Source organism: Trachinotus anak, unplaced genomic scaffold (genome assembly GCF_046630095.1).
Source record: "Trachinotus anak isolate AG129_WGS33_773 ecotype Australia unplaced genomic scaffold, CSIRO_AGI_Tana_v1 ptg000024l, whole genome shotgun sequence".
Classification (NCBI taxonomy): Eukaryota; Metazoa; Chordata; class Actinopteri; order Carangiformes; family Carangidae; genus Trachinotus; species Trachinotus anak.
Genome location: NW_027273875.1, coordinates 13211427 through 13225347, shown reverse-complemented (window position 1 = coordinate 13225347; position 13921 = coordinate 13211427). Strand labels below are relative to the sequence as shown.

Below are 13921 nucleotides of genomic sequence, written 5' to 3'. Positions count from 1 at the left end.
CTGATCCCCAGTGAAGTTAGAAAGATAGATTTCCCTCCCCTGAGACCCAAGTGGAATTTCAACCGAGTTACCTGTTTACTTGGCCAATACGTGCAAGTTGAAGACAGCACCCAGTATGAGCATGCCTTCCTTGCAGCTCCAGAAACTAGTCTTCCAGTTGGAAATGGAGCGCCAAGGCGGCTCGTTGTAGACTCGCTGGAACTTCACCGACTCTGTTTCCCTTTGTTTTGCTCCTCTCGTGCTTCCTTTGAGTGCTCTGCCTCCTCTGCTGGGTTCATTATTCCTCCTCTCCTCCTGCCATGTTTAGTGTTTCTTCTCTCCTCCTCTCTCCACCCAGGGGTATTGCTGTGCGTATGCCTGCTGTTGATCGTGGCACAGAAAAAGCCTGTTGATGACTGTCTCCATGGAAATGTGGAAGAATATGCCAGTGTCTGTAAAGGAGAATGAGAACTCTTTTCATTGTTTCTGCGGTTCTTTTCCCCTCCTTGTTCTTTTCCTTCTGTTTTTGTTTTTTCCCTTCACTATCAGCCTTGCTACTAGCTATGAGGCTGCCTGGCTCCACCTGGCCTTTATTTCTAGGCATTTCCTTACTGCTTTCAGACACTGTGTGTGTGTGTGTGTGTGTGTGTGTGTGTGTGTGTGCGTACATGCATGCGTGCGTGCGTGCTGATGGGGATAGTTGGACAGAACTGGGGGCTACCGCTCTTTGTTGACACAGCAGGTGTTGATTTGGCTCCACAGTGGTGGCTTTGTTTGTTCCACCTTCATTCTTCTTAAGCACATGAGGGCAGAGCAGCACAGGCTGAAGGGCACTGCAGAGATAAAAGAGACAGAGCTCTCTGTCTTCCATATATTTCGGTTGGTTCAGTGAACAAGGCCTTTGCTTTCAGAAAGCACACAACAGTCATTTCAAGGCCTTTGTTTTATTTGTTCTTTAGAAGGACTTTTATTTTCATAAACGGATAAGTCAGATACATGACGTCACTCTAAGTAGGTTTAAGCTCCTGACTCAAACTCTCTTCCCTGCTCTCCCTTTCCATTACCAGGTGATCCTGTATTCAGGCGACAGGGCCTATGAGGACTACTATGCACCCATGCAGGGCCGAGTCCACTTCAACTCAGCTGACCCCAAAAACGGCGATGCCTCCATCAACCTGACGGGGCTGAAATCGTCAGACTCGGGAACCTACCAGTGTAAGGTGAAGAAGGCTCCAGGTATCCGCAGCAGGAAGATGCTGCTCATCGTCATGGGTGAGTGTAACAATCATTACAGCTGGACAAACCACTGGTGTTAAGCTAGCATTTCTTTTTTTTTTTTTTTTTTTTCCTCACAGGGTAAATTCTTTCTCTCCACACAGTGGAAATGCACCAAATCACACGCCCTTTGCCCTCCTTGGCTGGTTTGATGTAATCCCTTCTAAAATCAAGCGCATAACCTTCCCAGTGGCTGCAGAGCATTGCCCTCTTTGTGATACTATTCTGTATTCACCCAAGATGCTCTCTGATTATGTCTAAATTCATAATCCTGATTTCTTTTTTTTCTCCACTAAATATTGTGGTCATGATTTATTATATATCACATGTATTAGTCTTGATGAACAGTTTTTGCTCCTCGCAGTTTATCAGAAAAATGTCAATTTTAGTGAACTGAAAAATTCATGATATAATGTAAATACATATTATTTATTTTGAAGACCTCAATTAGTACAACCTGCATAGGTAATTAATAAAATAATCTGAAATCATTATCAAAGTCATGTTAACTTGTCTTTTTAAAAATATGGACAAATCTTCTAAATGGAGTCTTTGCGCTCCGATGGCTTTTTATTGCACAGGGTGAGATGGGTGACACATGAGAGTTGTATAAGTCAGATGACTCACTGTCTAGGCAAACACACACTCGCACACATTGGCCTCACTGGTCGGTCAACTGACTAAATGATGTCGAAAGTAAATCGCCTCCCGAAACCTGCCTGGTATTTGCATACGTGGAAAAACAGCGCACATGCACTGCACTGGTGTGTGTTGTAGGATAAGCAGCGTATTGTGCCATTATCGCAGCCCTGTTATCAGAATAGTTTCTCCTTTCTAAAGATAGGACGGGCTTCAGAAAATGGCTGCTCATTCAGGTTGTCATGATATCATGTGTACAAATGTGACTGCACTGCTCCAACTAGCTTGACCAGAAAGACACGAGCTGTGGGAAAACAAACAGGTTCCTCTGATGTGGTGTTATGGCACCGCTAAGCAGCTACCTCATAAAAGCAATGAATGGCCACAGATAATCTGACCATTAACTGTAACTACAGCTGACCCAAGAACCATTGGCTAAGCCCCTGGGGAGGCTGTTTTACATAAAAACTGATCTGAGCAGAAGCAGCACGAAAAAATTAATCACTGCTCCACCACCACTGATACACAGGCTTGTGCATTTGCTGTGACGGCTTCTCTTCTGTGCTGCAGTTCCACATTCCTCACCACTGAGGGAAGTCAGAGATCAGCTGATGTGTCAGTTGTTGTTACTCTTATTGTTACATTTTGGTCAATCCCACTGTTAAAGGTTATCATTTATCCAAACTGCTTTGTTAACCAATCCTGCATAAAAGAGTCAACAGTATAGGAGTGAATGTTGATTGAGTAACAGTCTGATAAGTTGCATATTTCAATACTAATTATATGTATCCAAATATTTTTTAGTTTTAGTTTATTTATTTATTGAATAGGGACGATACAATTTAACAAAGTTCAATACACAGCATGAAACTGATGTGTTGCACACAGAGTTTATAGGTATTGCTAGTTTTGATCCATTTATATTACATTCCTGTGGTGTGGCTAAAATATCAAAAACCCATGTATCTCTCTATGTAAAGTGTTTCTTAAAATGTATCATTGATGATCATTATTATTATGTTATTAATATGATACTATTTTGTAGCATCAACCTCTAGATTGTATGTTTGTTTTATTATTTTAAAATTTGATGATTAAAAAATGTAATTAAAAATTTAATTAATTAATAATTAAAATCTGAATTAAAAAATTTAATATTTTTTAAGTAAAGCTTCAGCTAAGTAACTAAACTGTATATCCAACTTAGATTGTGGTTAAGATGCACATGTCTTAAGCTATAGTGTGTGTACATGTGTGCATGTGTGAGATGGCTTGAGGCTACAGAAGCTGACAGGCTGCTGGCTATTGACCCCCGGGGTATAGGGTGCTTTAAGCAAAGAAACACTGACAAGGAGAGGCGAGGACATCTTGCCTGGTCTGCATTTTACCTTCAGGTTGATCTTGTCACAAGGTGCATGGTCCTCAGAGCAGGGGAGACACACATGCGCAAACACAAACATACCTCAATTTATACACTGGGCGTAGTTGCGGCTTGTCACGAACACTGCCATATGCAGGTGTACACACATGCTGACACCTGCAGTGTACATGGCGCCTGGGTAGCATCCCTCGTTGTGTATTCTCCTCTGGTTGCAGCAGGACATTGAAGATAACAAAAGGAGAGAACACACCTGCAGTACAGCAGTGTATGACAGCAACTCACAACTGTTTCTGACTAGACCCCACCTGTTCTTCCAACAGTCAGTCACTCAGCGGTGCCTGCCATTATCCACCTGCCTGGCTTTAGTGACCACTAGTCGCTTTTATTTCAGTGTACAATTCAACAATCGCTCTCTGAAGTTGGGCGCCTTCTGACCATAATGAATACCACAGTCTAGCTATCCCTTTCTGCTTATCTCCTCTGCTAGATAGCCTTGTGCACCTCATAAATCTCTATTCATTGTTCATTTAACAGAGCCAGGCTGGCTGCATCGCTCTGCCCGTTATCTCTGTGTGCTCCTGCAGCCTCCGTCACCTTCCTCTTTGACCTCATCTTTCAAACAAATAAATCTGCTCATTGGACAGCCGTCCTAATATGAAGAGCTGTGTGTGTTAGAGCCCTTAGACATGTCGAGTTGACTTTCACCTTTAAAAGACGCATTCAAAATGTCATAGCTCTCTGACATTTACTGTGTGGCACATGAATGTGTGTGTAGGTGCGCAGCAGCAGCAAAGAGCAGTCCAGTGAGTTAGGAGCTGTACAGCCTTGGCTCCCTTCACACTACCATCTGTCCATCACCACTCGCTTAATTTTTGCTCTCTCTGCATTGCCCCCTCCGTCCTGACCCTATGTGTGTTTATTAGATTAGTGGGAGCACTCAGTCCTGTCAGTCTACTGTTAATCCTTACGTTTATGCCTGTTAAGCTCCCCCCTCCTGTCTGACACCTGGTTCAGATCTGGAGAGCCCCACACCAGGGTTTTGTTGTGACAGAACTCATAACCACACCATGATGTCAGCTTTCTGTCAGTCACACACCTGCAGAGTGGATAGTTTCTCTATCCTAAAATTACTCCTCATAGTTCACTTTGTCTTTTTCTCTCCCACCCTCCCCCTTGACCTCCTCACCTGGCTGCCTGTGTGTCTGGGTTTCACTGGAGTCGGTCTGCTTTTAATTTGGTGCTCTGTTTGTTTTTGCGTCCCCCATCTCATCTGCTGCCAACACGCTAGCTGGCCGAGGATTGTTTATACACATTTCGCTTTAAGATAGAATACTTTGCCTCCACACTTGGTGTGCCTGCGTGCATGTGAGTGTGTGTGTCCAGTGGCGCACCTCTCCCTACTTCATTGCAAATATCCTGAGTGACGGCTCCTGTAATGACAGTAGCTGTATCAATTACTCTGATTACTGCTCTCATTACACTGATGACTGCTGCTTTGAGCAGGGGAGGAAATCAAGTTTCAGAACACATGGTACACATAGACACACAACATGCCCACAACATTCAAGACTGAAAAATAACCGGGCTTGTCAGCAGGAGGACTGTGTTGTTCCGAGCTAATGTGACCACCTGGACATGTCTGCTCTTTTTCACCTTCCTCAATCACTCCCCTCTCCTTCACAGTGAAGCCGTCCAAGCCCAGGTGCTACGCTGAAGGCCCCACACAGGAAGGCAAAGACATTATGCTGAAGTGCGTATCTAGCGAGGGCACTAACCCCCTGCAGTACAGCTGGGAGAAGACCAGTGACAGCAAGCTGCTGCCCGCCTCTGCTATGTTGGGTAATGGACCTTTTCACAATCACTTCCAAACAAATACAAAGCAGTTACCAAGTCCTTCACACAGGTCTGCTTTCTGTTTAACACTGTCATCTCTACAATGATGTGTTCTTCGCCCTCCCTGCAGATCCTGTGGGAGGCACCGTTAATGTGAGGAATGCATCTGCCAGCGCATCTGGCACCTACCGCTGCACCGCCAGCAACCGTGTTGGCACTGAGGAATGTATACTATATCTCAACGTAACACCTCGTGAGTACCCAGCTGATTTCATGTTGATGAACCTATTTCACATTTAGACTTGTTGCTCTGCTCTCTGACCACCTTTTTAAAAGTACCAGCTGGATGATGTACCTGAACTCAAAAAATACAATCTGGTACCCTTTGTTTCAAGTGTTTGTACCCCTACCTTTTGTATCTTCAAGAGTACAGTTATTTAGCCCATGTGACTAGAATATACATGTACATGTACATACTGTATATATGTAATCATGTGGTAATACTGAGAACACCTATGAGTCCACAGCCATGCTAGCAGCTCAGTGAAGCTGTACTTAGACTCAGCTGTGCTTCGAGCTAAATGCTAAAGTTTAGCAGATAATATTTACCACATCAAAAATCTTTTTTCATTTTTTACGAACCAAAAAAGTTGACAAGTTAAATTTTTGACCTGATACACTGGCACTGGAGGAAAAATCACTAAAGGATCACTAAAGTGACTACACTTCATCTTGATTGGATATGAGTTTGTTACAAAATTACAATCAAATTAGTGCATTTGATATAAAAGAAATGACATAAGGCCCACAACTAATGATTATTTTCACAATCGATTAATCTATGAGTTACTCTCTGAATTAATCAAATTTAATTGATTGGTCTGTGAAACATCAGAAAACAGTGTAAAATGATGCTCAGAGTTTCCTAGAGCTTATCAGTTGTTATCTCACGTTATCAAACCAAAAGTCCAAAACCTAAAGACACTGAATTTACTGTAATTCTAAAACGAGGAAAACCAGCAGATACTCATTGAAGAAGCTTCAAATGGTCAGCATTTGTACTTAAAGAATAATTTTATTATTTTATCATCAGAATAGTTGCTGATTAATTTTTTCTGTCAAGCTATTAATTAACTCTAATTGAAATATGTCAGTATGGACCAAAGTCGTAGATGAATGAAAGCCACTGCTGTCCTTTAAGCCATGCACCTAGCTTTGCTAAAAACCACAGGGCTACCTGAATAACTTCCAAATCAGTACACATTTTTACCTTGTACTGTCAGAAACTACCGAGTTCCTTTTTTGCATCAAAAGGTGTTCACCCAGGATCCATAATGTTCTGGTACGTTTGTGAAAATTTTACTTTGCAGTACAACATACACTATCCCTGTATCTGCACTGGTTATACATTAATCAGTGCTGGCACACAGACACACAAAGCTCAGTTTTTTTTCAGTATTTCCTCACCAACAAATAGAAGATGATGGTGATTTAAGTACAGATCTGCCAGTTTTTCATTTCTAAACATAGAAAATCAGTGGACAAGTGGCAGCATCATAACACAGTCATCTTCTCAGTGCTTCCACCACTGATGGAGAAACCCTGCTGAAGATTGGACTGCATTTAGAAATTTGAATAAAGAGTGTCATGGACATGGTTTGAGGATTTAGGCAGCACGTCTACTGTTGAGCTTCTTGGGGAGTAGACGCTCTGGTACCACACGCTGTGACAGCACTGTCAACCTCAACTGCTGCAGTGTGAGGCAGATGTAGCTGAGTGCTGGAACATGATGCCGCTGTTGTTTTACTTTACTTTTCCTTCACCTGTCATTGTTTGGTCTTGTAAGTGAGTCTTGTTTTTCTGGCTCAGGATCACTGTGTTGTTGGTAATATAAAGCTACAGTACTGCAGAATGGACCAGACGTACTTCTTGCCCTGACTCTTAGAGCCCACCTCTGTTTCAGCCTCACCTGTAAGGGCCAGAAAATAAAATGTCCCTTTAGTGGCTGGACAATCATTTGACATTGGTAATTGTTGCACTGAAGAAATGTTTTCACTCCTTCCCACTTGATCTTGATTGTTTAAAGAAGGTGCCCAACCAAGAGCACCACTGTTCTTTAGAAAGTATTCCAGCGCTGTATTTTGAGGACACAGTTATAATCGAATCACTGCTGCACTTTCCAACCCTTCTAACTCTTTCCTGTCTCGTCTCGTCCAGCCCAAAACACTGCAGGCATCGTTGCAGGAACCATCATTGCTGTGCTCCTGATCCTCATCATTATTGCCATCATCCTGTTCTGCTGCTGCCGTGCTCGTCACAGGAAGAAGTACGAGAAGGAAATCTGCAATGAGATAAGGTACACTCAGTAAAACATCAATGAGATTTGGCCAACAGATACTCAGAGCAGCCTTTTGATGGGAGGATATTTTCTAATACTGTGAAGTCTCTGCTTTATAATGAGAAATGTGTCTCAGGTTGTTTAATACTGGATTAAAGGTAAGCAGAGAAAATGCAAGAGGGTACACGTGATTATTAATCTGAGCTCTAATTTGACCAGTGGTCATCTCAGATACTCACTCACACACACACACACACACACACACACACACACACTCCACCAGCCCCAACAACCATGAAAATGGTTTTTCTCCATCAGCGGTTTTTTTTTTTGCCCCTCCTCAAATAAACAGCTGTGGTAATCAGTTTGAAAGCTTTGTTTGCTCTGTGGATCCTGTGTCATGTCTGCTGCTTGCTGCCCCTCCCCACCCCACCCCACCTACCCTAACCCCCCACCCCACCCCACCCCACCCCACCATACCCCACCCCACCATCCAACTCTGCATCCGGCCCAGAGGCTCTTTACAACCCGTGGGCTTACTATCACTCTGCTGCGGACTGAATCTGTCTAAGACCACAATGTGACACTGCTCATGCTGTAGGACAAAGAGGATTAGACCACTGGTCCTGTTTCGTATACACAGACACACACATTCACTGAAACACCACAGCATGAAGCTATGGACTAAACAAGCTCTGGCCCCTCAGGCTCAGTTTGATTGAGCATTTAACTGGATTATTGCTGTTTATTAGTTGTTAATGTGGTGGCAGAGGGAGTAGAGGGCATAGCTGTATGTGGATGCTCAGCTCAATATCTACAGGCTATTACAAAGTCAGTGCAGCTGAGCAGTGCAGACACTGCCCCAACCAATCAAACGGGCCAACGCCAATTAGTTATCCCTCTTTATTGAGTCAAATCATGTTTTGCTCTTGAAATGACTCGTGCAGACTCCTTGAGTATTCATTGTTTTCCTCACTGTGGGCAGCAAATGCCAGACAGTCCACACTATCATACCTGTATGCTAAGACTGCACGCTTAATCAAAATATAATATAAATCACAACATTCAAATCACAGGAGCTGCAATTTTGTTGATAAAGGTAAAATGTGTCACAATGTGGTTGTGCATTGTAAGCTTCCACCTGCTGACGGCTGTGCTCCAGCCAACAAATCATATTCCCCAGACATAAGGGAACATGCTAGTTTGGTACAAGACCCAACAAAAACACATCATAATCATTTTACTCATAACACAATCACAATATCTGCCAAAATAATGGCAATATGATTTTTTTTTTCATGTCATGCAGCCCTACTGCATGACATCAGACTTCATTATGGCTTATAGCACCTCAGAAAATCATTTTTCATTTTCTTTGACTTGACACTCAGATAAGCTCCTGAAAGTGAGTTTACAGTGTTGTCTTATTGTCTAAATGTGTTGCTGTCTCTGTCTCTTCTCAGAGAGGACGTTCCCCCTCCTAAGAGTCGTGTGTCAACAGCACGCAGCTTCACCGTGGGCAGCCAGCGCTCTTCCCTGGGCTCCATGTCGCCTTCCAACCTGCACGAGTACGCCCTGAAGCCGCAGTATGACAAGATTCCTTCATCAGAGGAGTTCGATCGGCCACCGAGCCACGCCCCTCTGCCCCCGCCCTCTGGTGCCAAGATGGCCGGCCCCAACCTCAGCCGCATGGGGGCCATCCCCGTAATGATCCCTGCCCAGAACAGGGACGGCTCAATTGTCTAGCATGTCAGCTTCATGAGAAGGGACCATGTTACTGGGAAGGGTTGGGGGGGGTGGGGTGGGGTGGAGGGTGGAGGGTGGAGGAAGGGAGTAGGACACAAGCCAATGAAGATGGAGCAAGAGCTGGGATGGGCGGACTCACCTGACTTCTAGCTCTTCATTATTTACAAATAGGAGTGTACTCCTTGTGTGAAGACGTGGCTCTGCTGTGGTGCTGAGAAGAAGTTGAGTCGTACTGGAATCACAACAGAGCACATTAACTTTTTATCAAATACAAATACAAAAAAAAAAAAAAAAAACTTTCATGAATTTTACTTTCTGGACTTTCTCACAGAAAAAATGAATTAGTGTGGATATAAACCAGAATGGTCAATATACAAATTATATTGTACATAAGTGAATGCATGTCTTTTTTTGATATAGATGGCCCTTGCTGTAGACATACTATATGTTCAAATCAGATCCAGGCCCCTGGCCAGCTGTAGAGCTGTATGCATGCATGTATGTTTAAAATTGCAGCAGTATGTGTGCGTGAATAGACGTTTATGTATGTGGATGGGACTTGGGGAAATATTTAGATCATTTGTCTTTAAATGCCTCCATAACAGTAGAACCATTTGTCAGGAGATCAGATTCACTAGTCTTTACATAGTTTTTAATTCCATTCATTTATTGTAAAATGAGATGGACTGACCTTTGGAAAGACTAATTAGAGGAAAATTCACAGATTTGAATTAACCTTTCACCCGAGTTGAAAACAGTGTATTTAGGTCAGCCGTTTGCTGTTGAACCGCTTGCTGTTTGAATTGCTGAAATGGACATGATTGGCTAGAGGGGAGGAGGAGGTTCAAGCCATCACATCTTGTGATTGGGTGGATTAATGCCTCTTGACCAAGCTTTAAAAAACAATAAAAGACCAGTGCCCCCCCCACCCCAACCACCCCACCCCCACCCCCCATCCCTCCCTCACAGATCTCAGAGGTAGTGTATAGGGAAATAACGAGGGCAGCTGGAATGCAAGGTTCACTGAGCAATCAGCTTTGATTGTGTTTGACTGTCGACAGACCCCTAACCTCAGTGACCACCACCAACCCCCCCACCCCCCTGTACCTCATTAGCAGGATAAGAGCCCCATGTATTAATTTTCATATGTAGCAGCAGTCGCCCCCCCCCAAAAGAGGTGCTGCATATGTAGTACTCCTCATTCAGTCACATTACCAGGAGCCAACATCTTCATTAACCTTCTCTCTGTGGTCAATATGAAACCCTTCATGGCTCCTGTAGTGATAATTGGACTTGTTAATGAAGGATGTAAAGCCTGCTAACAAATGAGATAAGCCTTACAGTGCTGAGTACTGTTTCTCTGTGTCAACATTACAACCACTTTGTTTTGGCTTCATGTCCTGTCAGTCAGTGCTGGATCATATAAGTGTTAATTCAGGCAGTCCACGTAAGTTGGCAGAGGCCAGTCATTGCAGGTGGTGGGTGGGTTACTCTACTCTTAAACAAATTCTTCACAAATAATTGTAGGCCCAACATGTCATCTTGTCTGTTACTTTACACAGCAGTATGAATACTTGGAGTGGGCAGACTGTTTCTTTTTGCTCCAACGCCTTATTCTATTCCTTATTTTAGCCTTACACACCTCCCCTCAGTTCACCTCTGTACAGCCCTCACAGTTGGATTCTAATGACTTCTATTGTGCCTTGTTGCCCCAGTTGAGTTGTGCCATAGCACGTCTGCCAGTGCGCACTGTGCTATGTGCAGTAGCATCATCCTAAAGCATCACCCACTGCCACAACAACAGTATAACAATCAGTGAGCCTACTGTTTCCTGTTGCCTCAGTCAGGTCAAGTCTAGGATTCCCCACACCCACTCACCTCATACAAATTCACCCACAGCGTAAAAGTGTCGTAAAGTTTTTATTTTGTATTCCAAACATGACTTAATTATTGTTTTTAAACTTTATTTAAACTTTGGCAATTGATGGGCTTTTTAAAAAAACAAAACTAAAAAGAAACAAAACATAAATGGTTCTGGCTATATGTATAAATAATCTGTCGCAGTAACCCTATCTACTCACAACACAGTCGAATGATATAAAGATGATGATGTTCGTATGTATATGTGATGCTCTGGTGTGCTGTGCTTGGCAAATCTGTATTGAAAACATAAGAGGAGGGGTTTGTCAGTACGATATAAATGCTCCCTGGTATGACTGGGAATTTCTGGTATTGTGTGTGTGTGTGTGTGTGTGAGACAGAGTGTGTGTACCATATGTTTTTGGGCGTGAACTCTTGTATTAAAGGAGGAGACGTGACAGTTGTAGAAATTGGCACCTATACTCTGTCACCAAGGGAAGTGAGACCTGGGCCTGCCTAGACAAAGGAATTACATCTGTTAGTTCCATTTGAATCACTACTCTGTGTGTGTGTGTGTGTGTGTGTGTGTGTGTGTGTGTGTGTGTGTGTGTGTGTGTGTGTGTGTGTGTGTGTGTGTGTGTGTGTGTGGGAGCAAGTGTATTGTACATGAAGGGAGTTTGGCGTCAGGATGGGCCTCTGTAGACTTCTAGTTAGACTTCCACCTGCTGACGAGCTGTAAGAGCTGGTAGGGAGGTAATCCTGTTACTGTCCCTCCATGTGCTCAGAACATTAATGACAACTACTACTAACAATATTAACTGTAGCTTTTAAATTTGCGTACTAATATTGTATGAAGATCTCCTTTGGGTTTTACACACTGTGTGAAAACCTTTTTTTTTCTTGTGTGTATTTTTTGTGCTGTATTTTTGAATAATAAAAGTCCATGAAATAAATAAAAAAAAAAAAAAAAGTCAGTCATGTTTGTTTATAGAAGCAGGAGCAGCGGGCTCCCCGGGGCCTTGGCCTCCTGCAGCTTTCTGACTGTGATTAATTTTAATCAGCTGGTGAATTCCCCCCCTTACACCAGGTGAGGTGACTTTCTAACCACTTAATGACTGTAATTAATCAATGACGCAGGCAGGCACAATCACTTCCTGCCATCACCACTGCTCACCATTCAGCTCCAGTATAAACACGCACAGGTCTGTGACCTGGCCCGCCTGCCAGGACGGTTAAACCACCGGCCCAACCTAGAGGCCGTAATTCTAGTTTCAGAATATTTTTGATTACAGCCAATTTCCCTATTTAGTTAATGTGCTGGGTATTGACCTTTACTGCAAGCAAGCGGTAATCAGAATTGTACAAAGCTAGCTTTCTAACTGAGTCTGCTGAATGATGTGAAATGCCTTGTTCGGGGACACATCATACACGTTAGTGTTGTGTGTTTCTGTTGTGACCACTGTCGCCTTCCTCACACTGTACAACATGCTGGTGATCTTGACATGTGGATAGATCAATAGCTGATTATTAGCCAATGGCTCCACTGTGTGCAGGCCGTTGACAGGTAGTCAATAAAAAGACTAAAGCACTTAGTAGCAGTGCTAAGCGGACGTCCATTGCTATAATTGGATGTCAGTAATAGATAGGGCCCTGGAGCATTGATCTGTGGCTTGTCGAAGTCACTCATGGATCCTAATGGCTCCCCAGCAGCTCTGCACACCGGGAGTTCTCATGGTTTGTTCAGCTGCGGTGATACCAGTGTACTGCCTTCCCACAAATGGATGTGGTGGGATATAATGGCACTTTTATGGCTGCGCTTTCAAAACATTCATTAAAAGGACATTAGTGATGTGTGCTACTGCACATGTGCAGATTAGATTTATGGACTAAACACTGTTCCCTCATTGAATTAATGTACAATGAGTCATACATCATCCCTCAGTGTCCTCCAGTGCAATATCCATTTGTGACTTTTTTTTTTTTTTTTTTACCCCATGTCCTCATTCACATAGCTGAAGGGAGAGAGTGGTGTTGTGCTAAGCACCTGGGGATTTGTGCCAGCCTCCCACTTCCCCAGCTCCCTCCCTTCTGCCTGGGTAAGGTATTAATTGTTTGCACAGATCAAGGCTGGTGTGGCAAAAAAAAAAAGATCATTGGTTCTCCGGGAGGGTTTCCTTGGCAACCTTATCTCATTGTACACAGTCTAAGCTGGCTGCTAGCGGGGTGATTTATCTTGTAAAGCGCGATTCGCTCCCTTGTAACAAAAGAGGCCTCTAAAAGCACGGGTCTCATCAAAGTTGCTCTCCTCCAGTGTGATGTCTGCTGTCACAGACGTTAAGCTATCTACCATTTTTAGAAACCTGAGTCAGGTTGGGAGAGGGTTGCAGAGGGGATTCTGGGTAGGATAGTGTAATATGCATATGCATGAAGAGGAGCCCCATCAGCTCCATTGGAACATCAGTACATTAACATTTTGGCTCAGTGCTCTTAGCACTTTGGATGTAAAATGACACAGATTATGATGTGAATGTAAGCTTTTACAGCCACACTGGATGAATGACTGAGGAGCTACAGAGATTTTTGGACATGCTCCCGCTCTTTTTGGTCTCGGTAGTATTTAGATGGATACAGAGCATATTTAAGTGTACAATCAGGATTCTGCTTTGCCAAGTAACTCCCAGAGGTGTAAAAAAAGAAGCATGAAGGCCTTTCTGTTTCATGTTTTCAATTCAGCCTCCTACATTCATACTTAAACGATCATAATATAAATATCAAATGTAGGATGTTGAGGGTAAGTAAATAAATGACTGTAACTCCTCAGCACAACCAGTCCATCTGAGACTACCCTTAAATTAAAGCTGACAGTCTGA

The 13921-nt window shown here is 43.3% G+C and overlaps 1 protein-coding gene across 1 annotated transcript in view; it reads left to right on the top strand.

Moving 5' to 3' along the window:
* Nucleotides 1-10752, top strand: part of cxadr (CXADR Ig-like cell adhesion molecule) — a 37202-nt gene extending 26450 nt beyond the window's left edge. Inside the window, exons 3-7 of the mRNA XM_071460729.1 lie at nucleotides 1047-1251; nucleotides 4958-5113; nucleotides 5238-5360; nucleotides 7325-7463; nucleotides 8909-10752. Coding sequence (XP_071316830.1) covers nucleotides 1047-1251; nucleotides 4958-5113; nucleotides 5238-5360; nucleotides 7325-7463; nucleotides 8909-9191 — 906 coding nt within the window. The 3' untranslated portion in view covers nucleotides 9192-10752. The remainder of the gene's footprint in view (nucleotides 1-1046; nucleotides 1252-4957; nucleotides 5114-5237; nucleotides 5361-7324; nucleotides 7464-8908) is intronic.
* The last annotated feature ends 3169 nt before the right edge of the window (nucleotides 10753-13921 follow it).